Below are 26381 nucleotides of genomic sequence, written 5' to 3'. Positions count from 1 at the left end.
AGAGGGATCAGGAATCGGAAGCGGTCCTGTACCAGCAGCGTTGCAAGTCTGAAGTCACTTTCTGATCATTTACAAAACGGTTCAATCCCCCCTGCCATAGAGATGGTTTCCTGGCATCTAGGAGTGGGAAAAGCATTTATCGAACGCGCATATGAAGCAGAGTTATCCATGTGATCATATTTATGGAATTTGGTATTTTAATTGGCTTCCATCTCGCATGCCATACCCTTGTACACCGCTACCACCACTACTTACCCACCATCACCAACTCCGTGCCGAGTGCAGGTCGGAGGCCTTCAGCCCGCTGTTTGGGGCGCGCGAAGGCGCCAGCAAGGTGATGATCGTGGTGACGGACGGCGAGTCTCACGACAGCGAGGACCTGACCGAGGCCATCGCCGCGTGCGAGCGCGACAACATCACGCGCTACGCCATCGCCGTGAGTGGCGCGCACAGGGCCGGGCGTCGCCAAAAACGCCGTCGGCCCACGGCGGCACTCGGCGGCTATAAATGTCCATGCGATGGGCCACTCCATTGAGCTGTCGTGTGGCCATGTCGCTTCTGGAAAAAGATTAAAAAAAGTTATACAGCTCAAGTGTGTGTGTGGGCCCCTTACCTAGTTAAAACAACAAAAGAGTAAAAAAAATGTTGTTCAATAAGTTCACGACGAGATCATGTGGTATTATTGGGTCAAAATTTGATCAATTACTCGCAAGTTCCTTGATTGAGAAGCCACAGCAACATCGCCCCCCTATTGGCAGGCTAATGACCACTTTCTGGCCGGTGCTACGTTCACCTTGTTCCTCGCGGAGACAGCTGCCACCGGGGGAGATGCCCTGCCGAAGGTCACCTCGAGATGTGATACATGGGGGGTGCATTATGAAATGTTAAGTGAGTGTGATGATGGTGGTTTATTGAAAGATGTTTGTTCTATAAGTCTGTCATTTTTATTACAACTCAAGAACCAAATGATCTTACAGGGTTAAGTAAAACATAAACAAATTTTGCAGCAAAATGTTTTATTATTCCCCTTTCCAAAACGTAAGGTTGTCAGTCGAAAGAGCGACACCTGATTTGGCGAGTGGGCACGAACTTTAATGCGGAGGATGAACAACTGGGATACCGCTGCCGCTTCGACTCTCGCGTGCGAGTCGCAATGCAACAGCCATTCAGCAAATATCAGAGAGCGCGACGAAGGGTGCGTTTTTGGATGGGGTAAAACGTGAGTGGGCGTCGCAAGCCCATTCGTCGTGCGTCCGTTGCGGTGCACGAGCGGCAACTGCAGACAGCAGAAGCTAGCACTGCACTGTGTACTGCTGAACAGAGAACGGGCAAATGTTCAGCCTTGAAGAGCAGACGAGCGGAGACGCGATCGTTGGAGATATCTAAAGCATCGACCACTCATAGAACTACATTTGTGCTAACCTATTAATCCGTTACTTACTATTGTTGTTTCAAAGATCTTACACAATTTCCCGAACCTGTTACGTCAGTTACAGGAAATACAAGCCGAGTAGATAGATCAGTATTTTATGAAGAAAGAAAATGTGATTGTGTAGATATGTTTGCGGTGAACGTAAGAGCCAGGAATGCTTTGACAAGATAAGCATCTATCTACTTTATTCTTGCATAACTGATGTAATGTTGGTGAAATTTACCATTTATAAGTGTTCTTTTTCGCAAGAAGCAAACAAAAATTACCATTTTGTATGCTTATTTAACTTCGTAATAAGGAAATGGTATACAAAAATTATTCTGAAAATAATTCCCATAACGGAAACAGTAAAACCTATACAGATTCTGCTGTGGGTTTTTTTGTTTAAGAAACTACAGAAATTCATGAGGACAGATTCAGGAAACTTTTTTGTGGCTCCATAATTCTGAAATACACTTTTCTTTATGTGACTTACGGTTTTTCTGTTTACAAGGAGAACCAGGGATTACAAGGCCTGACCCTCAATATGAAAATACATTGGGTTGTAATTGGTGAATTGAAAAAGATTTGATTCGTTTTTTTGCAAAAAACAAACAAACCTCTCATTGGAATGACACTGAACATTAATAATTAAATGTATTTCACAAATCAATTTAATACAATAGATTTTATTGAACAATCTTAATAAAAAAACATGTATTTGCATTAAATACATTATTCCAATGGTTCAGGCCAGATTGTTCACTTGTTAGTGCCACGTGAACTCCCACAAAATCCAATCAGAACACTGATTACCTTCTAATGCAACCACTAATAATATATATTTTTTCTCATTGCCCACATAAATAGGTACCGTAAAATTTGTCACACCAGGAGGTAGAAATTTCTGCTCTGGCCCATGGACAATGGGCTATTATTCTCACCATAATAGCCGCATTTTCATAGAAATCTTTCATCAGAATTTTGTCAGATGTTGTGAAAAATTTATCCAGGTGTAGCTGTTTTTTTTTTTAAAGAAAAACCTTACAAAATGAACAATCGTCACGATGGGGATGACACCCACATTTGTTAAACTTATAAAAAATATCCAAATTAACCCACGTCAAGCATTCCAAACAACCACACACACACTCATCTCCCATTGTCTCGTCAATGTCCCAATTTCACTGCTCAGCCGCCCACCCTGCTCTTACCTCCACGTGTGCGCTGTTCCTCCAGGTGCTCGGCTATTACAAGCGCAAGAACATCGACCCCTCCAACTTCATCTCGGAGCTGAAGGCCATCTCGAGCGAGCCCGAGGAGAAGCACTTCATCAACGTGGCAGACGAGGCGGCCCTCAACGATATCGTGGGGACGTTAGGCGAGCGGATATTCAGCCTGGAGGGTGAGGAGTGCCGGTTAACTCTTTAAACGTTGTGGTCTTGAAGCACCTCTAGTGGCTGCAGACATCTCACATCAACTAATTGCAAGCATACTCTTTGGTTCTTTCGGTAAAGTCACGTAGGTATAAAATAAAATAAAATAGATCACGACGTTTCGGGCGCAACACAAGCGTCCGTCATCAGGTGGGAAAGCATGTTCGGCTGCTGATGCAGACTGTTTTAAAAGGTTTGAGGGAGAGATAAGACTTTTAAAACAGTCTGCATCAGCAGCAGATCATGCTTTCCCACCTGATGACGGACGCTTGTGTTTCGCCCGAAACGTCGTGATCTATTTTATTTTATACCTACGTGACTTTACCGAAAGAACCAAAGAGTATGGATTCCTGCAGTCATGAAAGCTTCAAATCAAGATTAATTGCAAGCAGTTGCAAATCTCAAACAGTATATATATATCTATGGGACGCTTTTGCCAGGAACAAGATATTAAATTTCTGGCATAATTACAGGAGGTGTTAAGATATCCACACACCAAATACGATGGCATCGAGTCGTCATTAATCACACATACTTGTGGTATTGTGAGCGAGCGATCTTATAATTTCTTACCGCTCACACCACCTTCCCGCATTGCGGCGCGCCAGGGACGGTGACGCAGAACGAAACGTCCTTCGACATGGAGATGTCTCAAGTCGGGTTCTCAGCAGCTGTGGTGAAGGTGGGAACAAAGCAAATGAAACACCGAATTAAAGCGGAGTTGTGACTCATGGCCAATACAATGTTTTTTAAAATTGTTAAATATTACGAACGTAAGCACCGGAATTGTTGAATTACGGGGTCAGATTCACGCGTGAGTTTTTTGGTGAGAACTTTTTTGGTGAGAACTTTTTTGGTGAGAACTTTTTTGGTGAAAACGTTTTTTGGTGAAAATTTTTTTGGTGACAACTCTTTTGGTGAAAACTTTCCATCGCCAACAACGACGCGGATCGCGCCCCACTTTTGGCGATGGGGATGATGTCGTTTGCCACGATGGGATTGGGGCCTCAATACGTTAACGTGCCAACCTCAACACATTGCACGAATGTCCCAAAACTATTAGAAAAAAGTGAAGAGAACAAGCCAAAAGTGTACAGCATCTGTGCAGTATGCGAGTGGAAAATGGCTCGAGGGCTCAAGGAATAGTTGTTGAAATCCCGAGCGAGCATTTCGAAGCACCGCTCCATATGCACAGCAGAGAGAGAGAGAGAAGACTGCAGATTGTGACTTACATTTAGAGACCATGCTCATTTTATCCTCACAGCGGCTTTTGGCTGGCCATCGCACGCTTTCAGATGCGCTTCTGTGGCCGTCTGGAATGCTCTTCCTTCTGATATTAGGAAGCCACTGGAGCTGTGCACTTTTAACTCTAGATTGAAAATTCACTTCTTTCGAACTGCTTATTGTGTTTCGTTTGTCGTCCTTCCCTCGCACCTCCATTTAGCACGGTTGGCTACGTACGGTGCGAAAGAAGTTCAACATACGCAATTACATTTGAACCATGAGACACTATGCCCGTCGATTCGAGCTGCAGAGTGACTCGGCCCCGTGAAACTCATTAGCTCCCGGTCCCCTTTTCCCCACTAACGTCTCCGCTCGTTTCCCCCGTAACTCAGGACGGGATCCTGCTGGGCGCCGTGGGAGCGTACGACTGGGGCGGCTCCGTCGTGCGCAAGAGGGGCACCCACTTCACGGTGCCCGCTCGCTCCGCCTTCGGCAAGGAGGCCCCCGTGGAGCTCCAGAACCACGCCGCATACCTCGGTGAGAGGGGTCCCCACGCTCAGTGTGGGGGGGGAGAGGGGGCGGCCACCGTCGCTACCAGCTGCCGCGTCGGCTTGTTAGGCAGCGTGACGACTCACAGATTTGGCGATTTAATCGATTCGCTTTGGTATGATATTTTTGTTTTTAAGTCACGTTTTACTGAATGTAGGCCCAAGGGCCCAATGTGACAAGCGGCCGGCAACAGAGAGCACGATTGCATTGAGAAAGGTTCTAAGAACAGGAAAAGAGACAATGGGAGGGAATTTCTAAGTTGAGCAGTTTGAGAGAAGACGCAAAAGGAAAAATAAGTGATCTTAAGGGGTGGATTTTAAACGATGGGGACTGAGGGAGCCTGCCGAGGAGAGAGTTCCATTAGTCTAGTTTGGATGTCAGTATTCGCCAGTACTTGCCCCTTCGCCAGCACGAATCGGCATTTACCGACACACATTGAAAGAGATGGGCAGCATCTATATAAAATATGCAATTCCATTACATTGCATTACATTTGTGATGAGCATCTTACTTCACACGCGACTCATAGCAACTGCTAATTGGTATCTAAGGTACATTTCCCCCCCAGTTACTTTGCCATCTCTAGCGGATACCGTGATGATAGTTCGTTGTCCTGAAAGCGCGTAATGCAGTGACCATAGCTCGTGATGGTAGCGACGATGGTGTTGAGGGAGATCATGGTGGAACACGAGACCTTCCGAGATTAGGAAGCCACCGGAATTTTGCACTTTTTAATCCAGATTGAAAACTCATTTCTTTACAACCGCTTTTTCTCTTCAGTTTCTTGTCTTTCCCCGCACCTCCAATGAGCACGGTTGGCTACATACGGTGCGAAAGAAGTTCAACATACGTGTGCATGCACACGACCGGGCGGCCTCCGTCGCCGACCCCTACTAACGAGGCATCCTTCCCGTGCACCGGCGACCCCTTGCAGGCTACTCGGTGGGGTCGGCCCGGCCGAGCCGCTACGCGGAGCACTACATCGCCGGCGCGCCGCGCTTCAACCACACGGGCAAGGTGCTCATCTTCAGCCTCGACGAGCAGGCTCACGTGACGGTGCACCAGGCCATCCACGGGGACCAGGTGAGACCTGGCCTGGGGGGGCGGGGGGGGGGGGTCCACTGCTACGGTGGTGGGGGAGTGGAGGGCCGCCAATGGGTACAGATGTTTACGTTTCATATCCTGTACAGTGTACGTATTGTGAATCAGCCCTTGAGAAATACAAACCTGTCAACCGCTTATCAGTGCCCTAACTTATTACAGACCAATTCAGATGTTATTGGTCACCCCGTGCCCTTATACATCTCAACGTTCATCCTACAAAGTCCCATCGCATGGGAGAAACACAAACAAATGGACAAGAACAAAACGTTTGCCCATATTGAAACGTCTATACGCTGTATGGACCTGAAGAATACGGGTAAACCGTATGGGTTGACGGGTATGGAAATAACCGGCACGTACACCTTGAACATCAACCAAGGCAAGTGCTGCTGGCGAGCGACCACCTGTGTGGAAGAAAGAAATGAAGACGTCGTCGTGATCGAAGCCATTGATGCCACCGCAACCTCTGCCCTCCACCAGATCCCACAGCTGACGCACAGTAGACACACAGCGATCTCTAAGATCGGCCCGAACAGAGTATCCCACCATCCGGTCTTAGGTCTTCCCCTAGGGAGCCGCACTTGTGGAGACGACGCCTGTTTCGCGAACCCACCCCTTGCCCGTTCTACAATGCACCCTTTTTTTTTGCCGAATCATATCTACCTGTTAAGACCAGCACGCCTCAAGCGATGAGCATTGAGCCTTGTTGGTTGGTGTGTGTGTGTGTTAAAAGCAACTTCACTTGCCACCCGACGCACGCATTATCGCATTAGTCTTCTTGAAAGAAAATAAAAAAATAAATCGCGAACATGTGGCGAAGAGTCCCGTCCCATGCTAAGTCTCTTCCTGCCGCCCTTTAAATTCAAACTGCTTACACGAGGGCGGCAGCTGGAGACCGTTGCTGGGGATCAGGGCGGTAATAGAACCCCCGTGCCACGGCCCTCTGCTCTTGGGCTGTAAATGTAAAACGGATTTGTGCATGACCCGGGGTTCAGCTTTGGAATTTGAAATGATGAAGCATAGTGCATACCGTCTGCTCGTTATTTATTTAAACGGTTCTCTCTTCTGACACGTTTCATTCGGTTGACAATTCTTAAAGGGTTGGGAGTGGTGGTTTTGCGGTGGCGAGCATGCCGCACTGTGAACTTAGCCGCGCAAGTTCCATTAGTGGCCACGGCTAACATCAGTGACAAGTGAAATCGGAACCTCTCCTGGGGCCGCCCTTTCGCCAAAACCACACAGACCAATTCAGTAAAGTATTGTAAGATAACCCCTTGACCCGCACGGCCTCCAGCGGTGGAACGACAAAGGGCTGTTTGTGTACGTGTACACGTGACTGAGAAGTGATACGCGTCTTGATCTCTGTGCGGCAGATCGGTTCGTACTTTGGCAGCGAGGTGCTGTCGGTGGACGTGGACTGCGACGGGGTGAGCGACCTGCTGCTCGTGGGTGCGCCCATGTACCTGGGGCCGGGCAACCGCGAGACAGGCCGCGTCTACGTGTACACCTTGACGCAGGTTGGCTCCCGCGTGCCTCCGCGTGCTTCCGCGTGCCTCCGCGTGCCTCCGCGTGCCTCCACGTGCTCCCACATGCCTCTGCGTGCTCCCACGTGCTCCCACGTGCCCCTGCGTGCTCCTGCGTGCCCCCGCATGCCCCAGCGTACCTCCGATTAGCACGGTTGGTTACATGCGGCGCGAAAGAAGTTCGACGTACGTACAAACACTCGTACGCACGCAAGCTCGTTCACCCACACAAACGTAAGACACACACACAAATACATGGGTAGCCGCACTTGTGCAGGTACACACACATATGCAAGCACGGACACGTGCACAAAGGTTAACAAAAACACACGCACAAACATTGCCCATGTAGCCTACACAGAGTGCTGTTGGCAAGAACTCATGGAGGCCAACACAGTGCATCTGAAGGTGGTGTGGCCAGCACCACTCACTCACTCAACAGCTGGCACCCACGACCAGGTGGTGGTGACATCATCACGGTACCCTTGCCAGCCATGGGGCACTCCCGAGGTCACTGCTGACAGGAGAGGGTCGTGGGACGGACCCCGTTGTCGTGGGTTCTCACGCCGGGCTGGCTGGAAATTGTATCTACTTTATCACCACTGTCATCATCACTCATCACACGCTGCACGATCATTCTCTGTGACCAAAACGAATTTACACACAGGTGCAATGCCGCACGCACGACTCGGTTTTAAATCCACTTTCTGCCAAGCTGCGTACCAACGGCATATTGCGGTTGCAGGGAATGAAATGGGGCCTTCCCCATCCGATTTCTCCCTCTCTTTGTTGCCCGATACCTGGGCCTCTTCGTTCGACGGGTCCCAGAACAGAGGCACCGCCTGCACGCTCTGCTGCTGTGCCACTGCCGCGCACACAAGGTGCAAACGTCGATCGTGTAAAATATTGAGTTTCAATTCTAGATTTGAAGCTTTCGTGACTGCAAGGATTCATATTCTTAGGTTTTTTCGGTAAAGTCACGTAAGTAAAGAATTAAAATTAATAAAAGTAAAATAAAGATAAAATAAAAATTACAACTTACTTGATACAGCTATCGTGCTGTGACGGTTCCAACTGAAGACGGAAGCTTGTGTTGCCTCCAAAACGTCGTGATTTTTACTGTATTTTTATTTTACTTTTATTAATTTTAATTTTTTACCTACGTGACTTTACCGGAAAAACCTAAGAATATTGACTTTCAACTTCACTCGCGGTCTCCTCCTCTCTCTACCCAGCGCTCGTTCCGACCGGCCGGCTTCCTCCACGCGGAGGAGCGGCAGCAGGACGCCCGCTTCGGCTCGGCCATCGCGCTGCTGCCCGACATCAACCAGGACGGGCTGGCGGACGTGGTGGTGGGGGCCCCGCTGGAGGACGGCCACCGTGGGGCCCTCTACATCTACCACGGCCGCGGGCGCACCTTGAGGCCGCAGCCCGCACAGGTCTGTGTGTGTGTGTGTGCATGTTGAACTTCTTTTGCACCGTACCTAGCTAACCGTGCTAATTGGAGGTGTGGGTAAGGACAACACACTGAACACAAAAAGTAGTTGCAAAGAAATGAGTTTTCAATCTGGATTCAAAAGTGCTAAATTCCGGTGGCTTCCTAATCTCGGAAGGTCTCGTGTTCCACTATGATCTCCGTCGGCACCACCGTCGCTACCATCACGAGCTATTGATGGCTCGCCATCGAACAAAGATGGTCACTGCATTACGCGCTTTCAGATGCGCTTCTGCAGCCGTCTGGAATGCTCTTCCTTCTGAGCTGTGCCCTGTTAAATCTACATTGAAAATTAATTTCTTTAGATCTGATTTTTGTGTTTAGTTTTTTGCCCTTCCCTTGCACCTCCGATTAGCACGGCTGTCTACGTATGGTGTGAAAGAAGTTCTACATACATACATCACAACCCACGACCGCTATCGACAACATTACAACTACAGCCATTGCCACCACCACCATCACTTCCATCATTACCATCACACCCACGTGCAGAATCAACATCACTTAAACCACCATTGGCGACATCAACTGACCAATCAATGACTACCAGCGGTACCTCCATGATCGCTGTCATCACCACCTTTACAACCACAATGCCATCAACATCGCTATGACCACCACTATTTCCATAACCACCGCTATTTCCGTAACCACCATCACAGCTAATAGCCACCAATGGTACCAAGGACACCGTCATCACTTGCAGGCGAACACTGTTCGTCACAGCTGTGAACCCGCATACCAAGGGGCTCTCGCATGACATGTTTAGCCTCATAAAAAAGCTCCGCTTACTTGGAAAAATGTTTTTAACTTATGAAGTAAGATCATGAAAAATGTGAGCGTTGTGCTGCGATGGATCCATTTATATTAAAGTCTGCTTGGATTTACCGCTAGCGTTGGCACGTGGTCAGACTTGTGAACGTTGCTAAAGGCCAGCACAATTGAAAACGATACAAAGCACTTGACCTTCAAGTGTGTACAGAGTAATACGATAGGCACACGGCAGGGTAACAGGGTAAGGGTTTACGTGTGAATAATGTGCACATTTACAGACAGGAAGGTATGTGAATTCTATGCTATATGGATAGTACTGCTTATAAATAGCTTTACTAACATTTAAGCATGATATTTTAGAGAATTGTGTAATTTGCATGATGGGAAACTAACACCATGTGTTAACTACTGGGGGGTGGGGAGTGGTGGCGCAGTAATTCTTGGACTGCGCTATGAACCTGACCACCCGAGTTCAATTCCTGGCCATGGCAAACGTCAGTGGTGAGAGATAACAAGTGCTGGGAAGTCCATCAACTCATTGAAACCTACTACTCAGAATGTGAATATTCATTGACACTGGAGCAATCCGATGAGCTATGAAGCTCTTTTTCAAAGATGTCCAGTAGGGGCGGGTCAGAACGTTACAACAACTAACATGGGTACCACCCGGCCACAAGTAGCTCCCCATTGTATCCCGTGTGTAAGGTTGCTTACCCCTGAGATTCCCAGCCTTCGCTAGCTTCTGGCCACCCTGGTCATGCTTGAAAATGAGACCTCTCCTGGTCTCACGAGTTCTCACCTGGTTAAACAATTAAATATGGAACCCCACCTTGTGTGGCTTGCCCGATTAGCTGGCACGCGACACAGCTGGTATGTATGTTGAACTTCTTTCGCACCATACGTAGCCAACCGGGCTAATTGAAGGTGGTGATGAGGAACCGCGTTGTGTGCCCCCTGTCGTTGCCGGTACCCCCAGAGGGTTGCGGCAGTGGACGTGAGCTCCAGCCTGGTCTACTTTGGCCGCTCGGTGGACGCTCGCCTCGACGTGGATGGGAACGGGATCGTGGACCTGAGCGTGGGCGCCCTGGGCAACGCCGTCTTGTTACGGTGAGGTGGCGCGGGACTAAACCCAGATCCTCCGCTCCTCGCTCTCTCGCTCACTTGCGTCGTCCACTCCCACCCAGCGGCGTAGCTGGCCAGTGTGCAGGCGGTGCAGCTGCACCAGGGCTTCAAACGTGGATGGGTCTTGTGAATCTTCTTCTTGGTTTTTTCGGTAAAGTCACGTAGAAGGGAAGTAATAAAATGATACAAATAAAACATAATAAAATAATTCTCACGACGTTTCGGCCACAACGCAAGCAGCTGTCCTCAGGTGAAGACCAGGTCTGTTGGGGAGACAGCGTCTGAATGAAACACCACCACGCTTGGAGCGTATATTTAAGCTGGGTTGGAAGGGGGGAAGGGCGCCTTGACAAAAGAACTTGCATATCAAGAGGAATTTAGCATATTTATGGGAAATACAGGTATGTGATTAGTACTACTTGTGAAATGCGTAGGAGGTGGGCAGGGGGGTTTCAAAGTCATATTATGCCCGTGCATTATGCAGGATTAGCAGCATCAAAGGGAGGGGATAGGGGTAGCATTAATAAAGGGAAGGAATGTTTTGTGAATGTGAATGTTGTAAAAGTTTTGATTTTTGGCGAAGTTTTCTCCTCAGGGCAAAATAACATTGTTCGGATTTAAATGTTTATTGTTTTCATTGAGCTCTTTTTAAATGTCTGTCGTTATGTTGCCAGAAAGTTGTTTCTGTCTGATTCTGAGTGTAGAAATAATGCAAAGGTTACAATTATTTTTGCCAAAAGTCTGCTTATTGAAAACAGCTTCACAATGTGTGTGTTTTTTCTCCCCGGGACATTACAAGTCGGGTATTTTGTCGGTTGGTAAATATTACACCACTAATTACGACGCATTTACTCGTAGACCTCCCCTGTTCTGCTACTTTAGATAGTCCTATTACAGTGATATATCCTTTTTACCTAGGAAAGTAGCAACCTAGCCTTAGCATATTGTTATTTTTATCAACTTGCTTCATTTTCCTCGTACCCTTTACAATGGGCCTGCTCACCTTATCACCCAAACTCCACCCACCCGTAATCCTGACCATCTCTGTTTTTATTATGCATTCACCCCACTGACACACACATTTCTCCGAATGTCCGCTTTTGTGTTTGTTTGCCTCTTTCGCTGGTTGTGGAGTATACTGTGCATTTGTAAATTTAATTAAAAAAAAAATATCGCTCTTTGGAAGGTGGCAACCGTGCCCGGCATTGCTGGTAAATAAACTTGAACATGATGGTAACACGCTGCACCCCTCTTTATAGAACATTTCAAAAATGAATAAAGTTTCCTGCCTAGCGCCGATTAAAATGTCTCTCTCCCGCAACCGCGCTGCAGGTCGCGCAGCATCGTTCACATGAACGCCACGGTGACCTTCAGCCCTCCCAAGGTGATCCTGCTCAACAAGAGCTGCCTGCGCAACGGGAAGGACTCCATCTGCGTGACGGCCACCGTGTGCTTCCACGCGACCGCCCGCTCGCCACTCACCCCCGACTCCGACATCTGTGAGTCGCGCCGGTTTTACGATCGGACCCGTGCACGCGCACACGTGCACGACCTGTACGCCGACTTCGGCTGCCCTGCAGACAGTCTAGCACCCCCGCCATAGGAATGTGGAATTTCCACCGCCAGCTCCGTGCCACCACTGGCAATGAGAGCACTGTTCAGTATTCGCTTGAGCAGAGACACTTTGACACGGCGGTGAGGTTTGTCCGCTTTCCGTTGGCTTTAGTGTCACACCCCCCCATGGGTGTAAAATGTGTTGCTTCGCTGATGATGGAGATTTTATTTGTATTTCAATGTTCGTGTTTAGCACAGAACTTAAGTAATTCACAACTTTAGGATGACCATAACTGATGAGTAAGGTAACAACTCGTTTTTGGAAATCTACAATTACAAGCACTCACAATGATCAATATGTACTGTATCATTCGTAATTGAGAGTGGTCATCTCACCACGCTTGCACCTTGTTCCAGGCTATAAAGTCCCCTTGGACAACTCACTGCGAACGATTTGGCATAAGCCTCATTGTTTTTGTACACTCCATATGTAATTTCCACCAGGTTGACTCGTTTTTGTCCTAATTTTACACCACATTTCTTTCATTTACCGAGGCTGTAATTTAATATGTGATTTGTATGCTCTTATGAAAGCATCCAGCGGTCGTTGTTACCACTTTAAAGCTAGAGTTGAGTGGTGCTGATCTTTTCTGGCAGTGCCGAGGCCTTCATCTGTGAAAGCAACGGGCTGTCTTGTAGTAAAGCCACATGTCCTTGCCTAAGAAAGCAATGGACAATTCACTTTCTTTTAGCCAGCCTCCTCTCAGTTTCTCCAGAGCACAAACACTTCACACAACCCACCAGGTTGTGCTCATTTTATCCCCAGAGGGATGATGAGCCGCGTTTACCTCAGCGGGGATTTTAACTCGCAAATCATTTCCTTCAGTAGCGCGCCGATCAATCAGCTGCGCTACAGTATGCGCTGACCTTATGTGTGCCCGCTCTGCAGCCTATTTTCAAATGATTTTTAAAGTGAGGCCCCACAATGTTCGAGTGGGGTAATGCCTGTAACATCTAGGCAGCTACAGATGGTTGGTGGATGCTGAGAAGTTGAAGTCTGCCACGGCTCATGCACTGCACATTTATCAATGTAAAACACTGCCCTTGAGGGTACGTTCCTGAGTGAATAAATGTTATCTGTTTTTTTTTTAAGTCACTACTAGAACTCAGCACTTTAACAAATTCACAATTCATGTTGCAGTGTTTACATGCAGTGCAAGCCCGAGGTGGCTGTAAGGAGCTTGACTTTTCAATCATTACACCTGAAGGTCATTTCGTAAAAAATGCCATTTGTATATGTTTACATGAGCATCTGAATGCAATCACAAACTCAGGATGCTTACTAAAAAAAGGTAAATAACGGCAGTACATTGGAGCAAAAGGTGGGGCAGGAGCGAGGGGTGGGGGAGGAGATGTCAGGGCATGGAATCACGGGAGAGAAAAGAGAGAGGATTACCACGGCACAGCGTATGATGAAGCAACCTTGGCCCGGAATCGACAAGACCGAGCGCCAGCCAAGGAAGCCAGGGCGGCCTAACAACGAGTCCCGAGGTATCCACTTTCCACGATTGCCACTCACAGCCGATGGCAAAATGCAAGCGCAGCAACAAGCCTGCCGGCCACCGCATCAAAATTGTGACCTTATTACTCCCGAAATCACGAAAATATGCCAAACATTTTGGCCACAAATTAGTTGTTTTCCAACGTGACCCGGGTGGTTAGGATTAAATTATTCTCCCGCCCGTGAAAGGCAGCTCATGCCTCAAAATGGCATTGCCGTTAAGAAGCCCCGACGGGGTGGGAGGGGGGTTGTTGACGGGGGGGGGGGGGGGTGCTCACTTCCTCCAGAGTTGTCCTTCTCTCGTCTCCTCTCAGCTCCCCGTTCTCCCCGCGCGCAACCCAACCCGTGCTCCCACTGCAATGGAACGCCTTGTTTCCATATTCAACTGTGGCATTTGCGTTGCGTGAGCCTCTGGTGAGATCTCGCCATTGTTTATGGTTTCAAAAATTCTTGCCTCGACCTGCACATTAGCCCGCACCACGGGTATTGAAAGCGGGCCTTTCTCCCCGTGTCGGCTGTTTCCAGCCTGGCACTCTTGGTCCCACGGCGCCCGTCTGTGGAAATTCACCGCACGTCAAGAAAGCTGCTGCAAACGTAATTCAACGTCTTTGGAGCACAGCTCGCGGGCCCGAGACTTCGTCTGATGCACAACTGAAGTCCTTCGCCTCGGCAGGCAACAAATCCCAGAGGGGCAACGTTGAGGTTGTTACTTCAGCTTAGATCAGCTTCAAAGGATGACTTTACAGAAGCATCCGATTAAAGTTTGTATCGATACACTTTTTACAGAGCGTGACGGAGCAACCGCTAAGTGTTACGCGGGTTAGGGAGGCTAATTGCGAAGTAACGTAATGATGCATCAATTCATCGCTTAAATTCGATTACTGCACTACAATTAATTAAATTCATGATTGTTGATTGACCTTCTATAAAATGTTTATACGTTATATGCAACTGGTTCCCCTGACCATTGCAGACACGAGAGGGGCTATACATTCGCCCAAATGGCAAAACAAGAAGTTGTTTTTGAGTGGAATTGACATTCCGTTAAACAACGCGAGGATGAATCATTACACGCCGAGTAGTTTCGTGGCATCGTCCTCTGGCATGAAATGAGATTCTCTCCTGACTGAAAATGTCCAGGAAGGTTGATGTCTCATCACCTCATGACGTGACCATGATGGCAAAGTTGGATATACAGGAGCGATAATATACAACGTTAATACTCATGGGCACCAATGCATCTTGAACACACTTGGGCAGATATTATTGAACACAGACTTGCAACAATAATGAAATTCAAATTATAACACTTCCTGTGATTGCAGGCACAAATGGTATTTAAAAACTCCACGTCATTTTCTTTTAGCTTTATCCATTCTGAGTCTTGACTGTGGGCAGACTTTTCTGTTCCCAGTGAAGATCTCGGATCCATGCTCATGTTGATGTCAGCCTCCGTAGAGGCGTAGGACGATGTTTGAACATCAAAGTATATTTTACCGATGTGGAAGAAAGAGAAAAAAAATAAATTGAGTCAAATATTTTGGCTATTACAGCTGCAAAATAAATAATCTTAGAGTTAGAGACGGGCAGCATTACAGCCATTAAAAAAAAAATTCCTGAATGATTCGGCAATGCAGCCTTCCCTTCGCTGCTGAGGTCATTTTTAGTCAAAAACGCTGCTCAAGTCCCGCGAGGAAAAGAGGCACTCGATGCAAAGCAGAGGGAAAAAATTCAAAGCAGATATATCAGGAAAAGTGGACCGAGACACCCTTCCACACAAAAAAAATATGCGTGCAGAGCGCGCAATAGTGCATGGCGCATCGACACGAGGCGAATTGAAGCGGATTGCAAGTGATCCGCACCCCCGATTAGCATGATTGGCTACGTACAGTGCGAAAGAAGTTCCAACATGCTAACGTACGTACACACATCGCGGGCAAGATAAATGAAAACATCGTGTAAAAACGTTCACAACGTCCGCTTTGGTCACTTGCTGGCGTACCACCAATGTAATGTCCACTTATGATATCTCTTTTACTTTTAAAAAAATGTATTTTGTTTTGTAGAGAGAGGCAGTCAATCATAGCCAGAGGAAAAAAAAGGGAAGGTCTTCAGCCTGGACTTGAACAGGGCCAGGGAGTCAACAGCACAAGGGGCTCCAGGCTGGTGGCAACAACCTACACCAGACATTCAGAAAGTGCGGAGCCCATTCAGGTTGTCTTATTATGGAGAATTGGGTCACTGCTATTACACAGGAACAATTTTGCGTTCTCAATTTAATCTGCATGTCAGGAGAAACAAACCACGGATCATCTCCTCAGATGCCCTGCAGCACCCACAATGCACTCCTCAAGGCTTGGCAATGCCACCACCAGAGGTGGTGGCCTGTGCATAATATTGGGAAAAGACCCGTATAGGTTGCACAGGAGACATTATATCAGCAGTATTCATACTCGCCACCCATCTCTATTTAGAGGAGGACCGGTTTGCCTCTGCTGCCTGCATGGATGTGGCAGGGAAAAAAAAGGGGAGAAACAAGCAGTGGGTCACTAGTCACATTGTCATGGAATTCATTGGGACGTCAAGTTTCACAAGTGTGAAAAACACACCAGCCAGATTGATTTCGCAGGTCTGGACATTGCGCAGTCTTCGCAAGTAGGCGTTTGATAGGTCTGTGTTGTGTATTTTGGCCCCAAAAAGTCTTCATTCACGCGCCATCATGAAGACAAAATTGCATTCATAGCTGTTTACCAGCTTGTGAATTGGCAGCCAGCGTCGCTTTTTATTCAGTTTTTTTTCAGTTTCAGTTTCATTAATTAGGTATAACCCTGTGAGCAATGCGGCTCTTGACTCGGGTGCAACCGCAACAAAACAAAAACATGAACAAGAAACATCTTAAAGTGAATACACGCAACAAAAAAATCCTGGAAAAAACAGCAAAGTCTTCCAGAAAAAGCACCGTAATTCAACGCTGTGTGCAAAAATCCCAGTGGGATGCAAGTTGCTCGGGTTGTTGTGGTAAATGGGCAGCGGTGCCACATTTACAGGCTATTAGGAAAGAGTTCAGTTGCTCTAAAATAGCACAGGCCTAGGTGGTATTTGTTCTTACCATGGCTGCCTTTGCTTTAAATTCACGGGAAGTGTATGGCTTGAAAACAGTCATTCTACCTGGTGTGCAAAACACAATTTATTTAAAATTAAAAGTTGAATTCACAAAAAAAACCAAGAGAAATAGCTGACATTACAAATATACTTCGTGTATCTAATACCAGATAGGAGCCTGTTGGGACCAGACGTCTCATTTTTAAAAAGAATTCCGTGTCAGCAAACAATCACGGAGTGCAAAATATGACTATGCTCAGTTAAATTGTATAAACATCGTACAGAACAAAAGGGTTGAGATTTATAAATGAGATGTATTCGTAACCAGGAGAGAGCCCATAGAGACAATATTCACTTTTGCAAAATATCTAAGGTGTTGTAATAATAGGAACGAACTGACCGAACCATGGACATATGGAATTTCCATCACGTGAATGCCATCCTATTAATTTTTTGAGCAGGTCGTGGGAGATAATGATTTTAATATTGATATATTTTTTTAGTTTTGCATGCAGACTATTTACACACATGTAGCAGCTGTATATATACCTTGTTGCACATTGGCAATGAAGCAAATTGAAATTGCTGTGTACCGTATTTAAATACAGCACTGGGTGTTTATTCCCAAAGTGCAGAGTGAAAGATTAGAAGGTGTAACGTTACAGAATATTATGTAATGGTTACTTTCTCCTGCCAAAGAGATGTTCCATAACAAACGAGGACGGGTACTGGCACATGCATATGCACCCTGTACGTGTAACACAAATACATTTGCTCAATAAAAGAAAAATACTCTAAAGAAAGTTCCATTACTGCACAGCGCTTGCAGTGCTGCCAATAGAATGTCCACTTTGTCCCTTGCCAAGACGTGCTACTGCACACTTCAAAGTCTTGAAGACTTTTCGCGAAGTGTAGACCAATCATTGCATTGACAACTGCACTGCCTCAACTGAGATCCCGGGATCAAATCCAGTGAACCGCCCGTGGTTAAACCAGGTTCTCAAGGTCAGTGAGTTGTATGTCTCAGCCCTGTCGACAATGACTGCAGAAATAAACCCGCGGACTATAATTTGGTTCTGTACCGAAAATTGGCTAAATATCCAGCTCTGAGAGTTACAAATATTGGTTTGATTGCCGTGCGATGAATATTACTCTCGCTGGCAGAGTGGGTGGAAAAGTGCTGCCCCCCCCCCCCTCGTGTGTATACCAGAGGTCACGTGAAGGGATCCGTGGGCTGATCTCCAGAGGTGGGACAAAGTCATTGTTATGCAAGTCCAAGTCGAGTCGCAAGTCATCAAATTCATGACTCGAGTCTGACTCGAGTCCAAGTCACATGACTCGAGTCCACACCTCTGCTGATCTCTAACACAAAAGGGATGCAACTGCTTTGCGTGCGATCCAAATGTATAATTTTTGGCAAGAGCTAAAAGCATAACTTCATAAAAATTGGAGAAAAAAAAGTACAATGCCTTCATCATTCATTCATCATTTATAATAACAACAACATAAATATATACATATTAAAAATGAGAAGACATTGGGAAGTAATTTTTAAACTCTACAGGGAAATTAAGCACATTTGCAAACAATGTAACAATTTTGATTTGAAGCTTTCATGACTGCAGGAATCCATGCTCTTTGGTTCTTTCGGTAAAGTTGCGTATGTCGAAAAATAAAATTAAACAAAATAAAATAAAACAAAAAGTAATCTATCACCACGAATTCGATCGCAACACAAGTGGTCGTCCTCAGACGGAAAAAAATAATGCAGCAGTGGAACTGCTGAACCAGCGAGAGAGCTGTTACAACAAGGTTATATATCATACAACAAAGTTATATATCATACAACAAAGTTCAGCAGTTCCACCCGCTGGATTATTTTTTCCGCATGAGGATGACCGCTTGTTATTTGGTTCTTTCGGTTAAGTCACGTCTAAAGATAAAATAATAAATTAAATTAAATAATAGAAAACGACGTTTCGATTGCAACACAAGCAATCATCATCAGGTATAATGAAATAGCGACATAATATCTAACCAGAAAACTATAGACAGACATATTAGCAGACAGATATCACAAGATACATACATAGCGAGAGCAACACAGGTGACAGAGAGGGGTGATCGTCTCTGTGGGGTGGCCTTAAATAGACAGAGGGGGGGCGGAAGCAGAGAGAGGGAGGGGGGTTAGAAAAAATTAGCATATCAATGAGTGGTCCAAAAGAAAACGTGGTGCTGCGAGTACGATGGCACAGCAAGCAAGCCTGAAAATCAGGAGAAAGACACACTAAAATTAAATAACCTAGTAAAATATCGAAATGTAATGTAATACAACACAGAGGGTCGGTCAACACACAATTAACGCATAGCCTGGTTGATTACGTATTTCAAAGATTGCTAAGTTAGAATTTAAGTGTGAACATTCTAAAGAGGACACAGGCAGAGAAAACAAGTCGCCAGAGAGAGAGAAAAAAGATAAGCTTAAAACTTCCCCGTAGAAGTGGTTCAATCTTAATTTTATAACTTTCGTGACTGCAGGAATTATTATTTGGTTCTTTCGGTTAAGTCACGTCTAAAGATAAAATAATAAATTAAATTAAATAATAGAAAACGACGTTTCGATTGCAACACAAGCAATCATCATCAGGTATAATGAAATAGCGACATAATATCTAACCAGAAAACTATAGACAGACATATTAGCAGACAGATATCACAAGATACATACATAGCGAGAGCAACACAGGTGACAGAGAGGGGTGATCGTCTCTGTGGGGTGGCCTTAAATAGACAGAGGGGGGGCGGAAGCAGAGAGAGGGAGGGGGGTTAGAAAAAATTAGCATATCAATGAGTGGTCCAAAAGAAAACGTGGTGCTGCGAGTACGATGGCACAGCAAGCAAGCCTGAAAATCAGGAGAAAGACACACTAAAATTAAATAACCTAGTAAAATATCGAAATGTAATGTAATACAACACAGAGGGTCGGTCAACACACAATTAACGCATAGCCTGGTTGATTACGTATTTCAAAGATTGCTAAGTTAGAATTTAAGTGTGAACATTAGACGTGACTTAACCGAAAGAACCAAATAATAATTCCTGCAGTCACGAAAGTTATAAAATTAAGATTGAACCACTTCTACGGGGAAGTTTTAAGCTTATCTTTTTTCTCTCTCTCTGGCGACTTGTTTTCTCTGCCTGTGTCCTCTTTAGAATGTTCACACTTAAATTCTAACTTAGCAATCTTTGAAATACGTAATCAACCAGGCTATGCGTTAATTGTGTGTTGACCGACCCTCTGTGTTGTATTACATTACATTTCGATATTTTACTAGGTTATTTAATTTTAGTGTGTCTTTCTCCTGATTTTCAGGCTTGCTTGCTGTGCCATCGTACTCGCAGCACCACGTTTTCTTTTGGACCACTCATTGATATGCTAATTTTTTCTAACCCCCCTCCCTCTCTCTGCTTCCGCCCCCCCTCTGTCTATTTAAGGCCACCCCACAGAGACGATCACCCCTCTCTGTCACCTGTGTTGCTCTCGCTATGTATGTATCTTGTGATATCTGTCTGCTAATATGTCTGTCTATAGTTTTCTGGTTAGATATTATGTCGCTATTTCATTATACCTGATGATGATTGCTTGTGTTGCAATCGAAACGTCGTTTTCTATTATTTAATTTAATTTATTATTTTATCTTTAGACGTGACTTAACCGAAAGAACCAAATAATAATTCCTGCAGTCACGAAAGTTATAAAATTAAGATTGAACCACTTCTACGGGGAAGTTTTAAGCTTATCTTTTTTCTCTCTCTCTGGCGACTTGTTTTCTCTGCCTGTGTCCTCTTTAGAATGTTCACACTTAAATTCTAACTTAGCAATCTTTGAAATACGTAATCAACCAGGCTATGCGTTAATTGTGTGTTGACCGACCCTCTGTGTTGTATTACATTACATTTCGATATTTTACTAGGTTATTTAATTTTAGTGTGTCTTTCTCCTGATTTTCAGGCTTGCTTGCTGTGCCATCGTACTCGCAGCACCACGTTTTCTTTTGGACCACTCATTGATATGCTAATTTTTTCTAACCCCCCTCCCTCTCTCTGCTTCCGCCCCCCCTCTGTCTATTTAAGGCCACCCCACAGAGACGATCACCCCTCTCTGTCACCTGTGTTGCTCTCGCTATGTATGTATCTTGTGATATCTGTCTGCTAATATGTCTGTCTATAGTTTTCTGGTTAGATATTATGTCGCTATTTCATTATACCTGATGATGATTGCTTGTGTTGCAATCGAAACGTCGTTTTCTATTATTTAATTTAATTTATTATTTTATCTTTAGACGTGACTTAACCGAAAGAACCAAATAATAATTCCTGCAGTCACGAAAGTTATAAAATTAAGATTGAACCACTTCTACGGGGAAGTTTTAAGCTTATCTTTTTTCTCTCTCTCTGGCGACTTGTTTTCTCTGCCTGTGTCCTCTTTAGAATGTTCACACTTAAATTCTAACTTAGCAATCTTTGAAATACGTAATCAACCAGGCTATGCGTTAATTGTGTGTTGACCGACCCTCTGTGTTGTATTACATTACATTTCGATATTTTACTAGGTTATTTAATTTTAGTGTGTCTTTCTCCTGATTTTCAGGCTTGCTTGCTGTGCCATCGTACTCGCAGCACCACGTTTTCTTTTGGACCACTCATTGATATGCTAATTTTTTCTAACCCCCCTCCCTCTCTCTGCTTCCGCCCCCCCTCTGTCTATTTAAGGCCACCCCACAGAGACGATCACCCCTCTCTGTCACCTGTGTTGCTCTCGCTATGTATGTATCTTGTGATATCTGTCTGCTAATATGTCTGTCTATAGTTTTCTGGTTAGATATTATGTCGCTATTTCATTATACCTGATGATGATTGCTTGTGTTGCAATCGAAACGTCGTTTTCTATTATTTAATTTAATTTATTATTTTATCTTTAGACGTGACTTAACCGAAAGAACCAAATAATAATTCCTGCAGTCACGAAAGTTATAAAATTAAGAATGACCGCTTGTGTTGCGATCGAAACGTCGTGATAGATTATTTTTTGATTTATTTTATTTTTCTACCTCCGTGACTTTTCCGAAAGAACCAAAGAGAATGTAACAATTCCCCCATTTGTTTTGTGAAGGAACGACTGATTTTGAAGACTTTTTTTGCAGAAGGCTCCTTCATAGGGACGTCTTGCCAATTCCATTAATGAGCTTTCGGATTCATGTGGGAAGAAACCGGGGCATCCCGATAAAAGCCCACAACGCTTACTGACAGTTTTTGGCCACCTTGGTACCCAGAGCTTACCAAACATATCGTCTTCTCAATCTGGTTCTCATCCGAGCGCTAAATCCCAAAATAAATCAGGCTCGACCCTACCGACCTTTTGGTATCCGAGTGCGGGCGCATTGTGAATAACATGGTCTTAGGATGGAGAGTTCGCATACTTTCGTCGTGACATCTGCCTGTTAGTATGACATCTAATGATTATTAGCGTGGGGCGCAGCGTGCAGGGATTAAGGGTTGAAGTGTTTGGGGCATTGGGTGCCTCGGGGGATCAGCTAAATGGGGACCCCCGACATGCAAAGCATTCCTCTCAATTTCCGTTTCGGTTACGATTCAGGTGAGAGGCCGCTGAGATGCGGTTTCTAATTTTCAGGGGAGACCTGAGAAAGCGTGCGAGGAATGGACCGTTGTTACCTTTTCTCTACATTCGTGCACAAGATTTTAATGATATAATTACAGTGCTGTTGATTGATATAAACTTAAGGGGTTTCTAAATGTTTACCTTGCACTGTAGTGCACACTGCACCGCAAGTATGCAATTTTGCTCACTTGCTACTTTCATAGGATTGTTTCCTGAAAGCTCGCGCTTGTATTTCTCAGTGAATTTCCACCGACAGACTCTCCTTGTATCATTGAGCTCTCACCTGGTTTTAATAAAGGCCATGAGCATACCTTCTTAGCTTACAAACACAATTCGAAATAGATTCAACGCGTTCATCATTCACACCGCCTTTTAAACAACACGAACATTTATAATACGCAGATATTTTTCGGGAAATATTTACTGCTTAAGAACATTGGTTATTGCTGTGTAGCCAAGGGCCATCAGTCAAAATATCAGACTATTTCTGTATATGAAGGCAGTTTTAATGAATGTGTCGAGCTTTTGACGTTATTGTGAACCACTTGCAACACTGTCCCATATGTTTTTTGTTTACTTGGCTACTACATATTTCGTTTTCGATCTACTAACTCAATTATATTCGTATCAGATGTTCCACACCCACTCACCTACCTTTGCAACTATGCAACTACCTCAGCAACTACCCAGCCACTTATGTTGCTACCGATCTACCTAGCCAACTGTCTTCTTATACAACGACCTCTCCAACTAGCTACGTAAGTGCCCACCTATGTTTGTGTCGACAATCCTACCACCTACCCACCCACCCACCTACCTGTGCAACTGTCTGCACAACTACCCAGCCACACATCCACGCACCCACATACCTCAATAATGATGAAACGACCTATATTACAGATAATTATAAATAGCAACCTGCGTGTAATTCATTGTACCCAGACGTCTGCATGGGCCCTGAGGCTGCATTTGTACTGACAGATGCTGCTACTTCTGCCGTTGCGTGCCACGCACCCTGACCCCATGCACTCCACCGTTGGCACCGGCGCCACGAACCCCGTTCCCCCACACTCATCCCTCTCGCGCGTGCCTTCGCGGCGGTCCCGTGCGCGTCCCCGCGTGCAGGGCTCGCGTACACGAGCAACGTGGACGCGAGCCGCGTCGCGCCGCGCGCCTTCTTCGACGAGACGGCCGAGCGGACGCTGCAGCGGGAGCTGAGCGTACGGGCGGGCGGACGCTCGTACTGCCAGGACATCGGCCTGCACCTGCACGTGAGTGGCCACAATCACATTGAATGTGCCCGAACATGCCAGATCTCAGAAGCAAAGCTTGCATAGTGCTTGGATCGGCGACTGTATTTTAGAATTTAATCCTACGTGAGTTTTTTTTTATTTCCCATGGAAAGTGTGGATGCAGAAACTGGTTTCGTCTTCTAGAGATGGACATCTGAGTGTGAGGGTGGGACCAAATTCCTTCTTGCCAGGACCTACTGACTGCAGTCATTCCGTGGATCTCCCACATTTCGATACTCAATGCCAGTCCTCCAAACACTACTGTTCATGCTGGTTTACTTGAAGTTCCATTGTTTTTACATTGTATCACTGCATATGCCACTGCGAACAGAAGGCCTAACCCAAACCATAACTAAGAATCAACCATTGGATTGCCAAGCAGCTGAGAAGCTCTCCCGTTGGTCTAGACGTGCATCATCCATCTCCTGAAACCCTGCCCTTTGTTTTCAAATTGAACTGGTATGTAACCGAAATTAATGGAACCCAATGGGAAATAAGAAACCACAAAGCGGCTTGCTCGGAGCATTAGTGTTGGATGTATACATTGTAGCCCCAAAACTCGCACGCACACTACCCCCACCGGGCACGCGCCCTCCAAGTAGAATCGCATGCAACCCCCCCCGCCCCCCCCCCCCCAATCTCGGCAGGCTGAGCTTGGCCGACAGTGCTGGCCGCGTGTGGCGTAGAGTCTGCTGTGGGTAGTTACGGGCCCCCTGTTGCTTGAACGTAAAGTCCCCGGTGACTGCCCGTTACACTGACCCCCAGCAAAGGCTCTAAGTGTGCAATGGGAGTAGAGTTCACCGTGGTTCGCCACGCATGCTCTCAATTCAAGCAAAGCCACGACAGCGATTTACAGCACCTCCATCCCACCTTAAATAGTCGCTCCAAGCCTGGGGCTTGTCATTCAGACTCTGTCTCCTCGACAGACCTGTTCTCCACCTGAGGACGGCTACTTGCGTTGTGGCCGAAACGTCGTGAGAATTATTTTATTATGTTTTAATTTTATTATTTTTGTTATTTCCATTCTACGTGACTTTACCGAAAGAACCAAGAAGATGATTTACAGCACCTTTGACAATCCACTTCTGGATGAAGGCCTCGCCATGCCATGATGTTGATTGGGGTTTGGTGAAACGGAGGCCCAGGGATTGGTTCAGATAGCAATTACCACTGGTGTTAGCCGTAGCCAGGAATTGAACGTGGGTCGCCGGGTCTGTGGTGCCGTGCGCGAATCTCTGCGCCACCGCTACATGCTGCTCAAGAGGATCGCAGCCTAAAATGCTTACATCAGTGAGCAGCAATCCAAGTGATGTTTTCTTCAATTACGATGCCAGTAAAGACTTCGGTAATGATGAAACATTTTGGTAAAATAAACAAATGCTGCCAGAGCTGGGTTCGCATGTGCTATTTTCATAAGACGCATTTTCAAGTTTGCATCATCCATTGTTTTGAGTTTTTTGGAAGGGGTTTTATGACGCCATACACATCTGTTCTCAATAAAATGTCACATTTTTAGCTGGGTTGACCAGGCTGACAAACGCTCATTTGTTTGGTATTTCAGGCCAAGTAGACCTATGATTTGCCTTCGGTTGATGTTGTGACAGTGTGTGAGTGGTGGAAGCCAGTGATCTGTTTGATTCCTGGCCATGCATTACATAATTGTATAATCATCAGCAATTGGGAAGCAAAGTTAGTCATACACGCACAGTGTTGGCCACACACACTACTTACTCCCTTGTCTATCATATATATGCGTGTAATCATTCTGTAACTTAATTTTGCAATTGTATTACAATCAGTCTAAGAACAACAATATAGTGCAATGTGTTCCAATGAAGCTAACGTTGGTTAATGTAATGCTACATGTGGATTATGAAGTTATTTCATGACACCACTGAAATGTTCGCGCATGTGTGAATGTGCACGTGTGCATGTATGCCTGCGTACATGTGCGTAATAAATGCACACGTGTATGACTATGTGTATGGATGTGGACACATGCCCCTCCCTCATTGTCCTGCTCTGATCGCACCTGCCATCTGGTCTCACGGTGCCAGGAGGTGACCGACTTTGTTCGACCAATCAGCCTCCAGCTCGACTTCGCCCTCCAAGACCCCAACTCGGACCCTGTGCTGGACGCGTACTGGCCAATGCACACCGAGGCCCTGGTAAGCTTCAGCACCACCTCATTTTCTTGGTTATTTCGGTAAAGTCACGTAGAAGGGAAATAATAAAATAATAAAAATAAAACAATAAAATACAATTCTCATAAGAGAATTGTATTTTATTGTTTTATTTTCCCTTCTACGTGACCTTAAGAAGATGAATCCCTGCAGTCACGAAAGCTTTAAATCGAAACACCACCTCATTATTATATTTTGGTACTGGCAAAGGAGTCATCATGATGTAAATGCTTACCCCGAATTGTGCGCCTTTTGGCGTCATCTGGTCGAACACCGTATGGAGACTAGGCTCTAAGGAAAGCTGTCTCTGGTGTGGACCAATCAATTTCATGGACAATGCATACATTATCAGTGTGTGTTTTTTTTGCATT

The 26381-nt window shown here is 45.7% G+C and overlaps 1 protein-coding gene across 1 annotated transcript in view; it reads left to right on the top strand.

Moving 5' to 3' along the window:
• LOC144741941 (integrin alpha-11-like) overlaps window positions 1-26381 on the top strand; it is a 103636-nt gene that overhangs the window by 55581 nt on the left and 21674 nt on the right. The window contains 11 exon segments of the mRNA XM_078624437.1: window positions 286-436; window positions 2651-2816; window positions 3456-3529; window positions 4464-4608; window positions 5555-5703; window positions 7098-7241; window positions 8483-8686; window positions 10493-10623; window positions 11971-12137; window positions 23661-23806; window positions 25885-25995. Of these exon segments, the coding sequence (XP_078480563.1) occupies window positions 286-436; window positions 2651-2816; window positions 3456-3529; window positions 4464-4608; window positions 5555-5703; window positions 7098-7241; window positions 8483-8686; window positions 10493-10623; window positions 11971-12137; window positions 23661-23806; window positions 25885-25995 (1588 nt within the window).

The sequence above is a fragment of the Lampetra planeri genome, chromosome 3, assembly GCF_965212315.1.
Source record: "Lampetra planeri chromosome 3, kcLamPlan1.2.h2, whole genome shotgun sequence".
Classification (NCBI taxonomy): Eukaryota; Metazoa; Chordata; class Hyperoartia; order Petromyzontiformes; family Petromyzontidae; genus Lampetra; species Lampetra planeri.
This window is presented reverse-complemented; position numbering and strand designations above follow the sequence as displayed.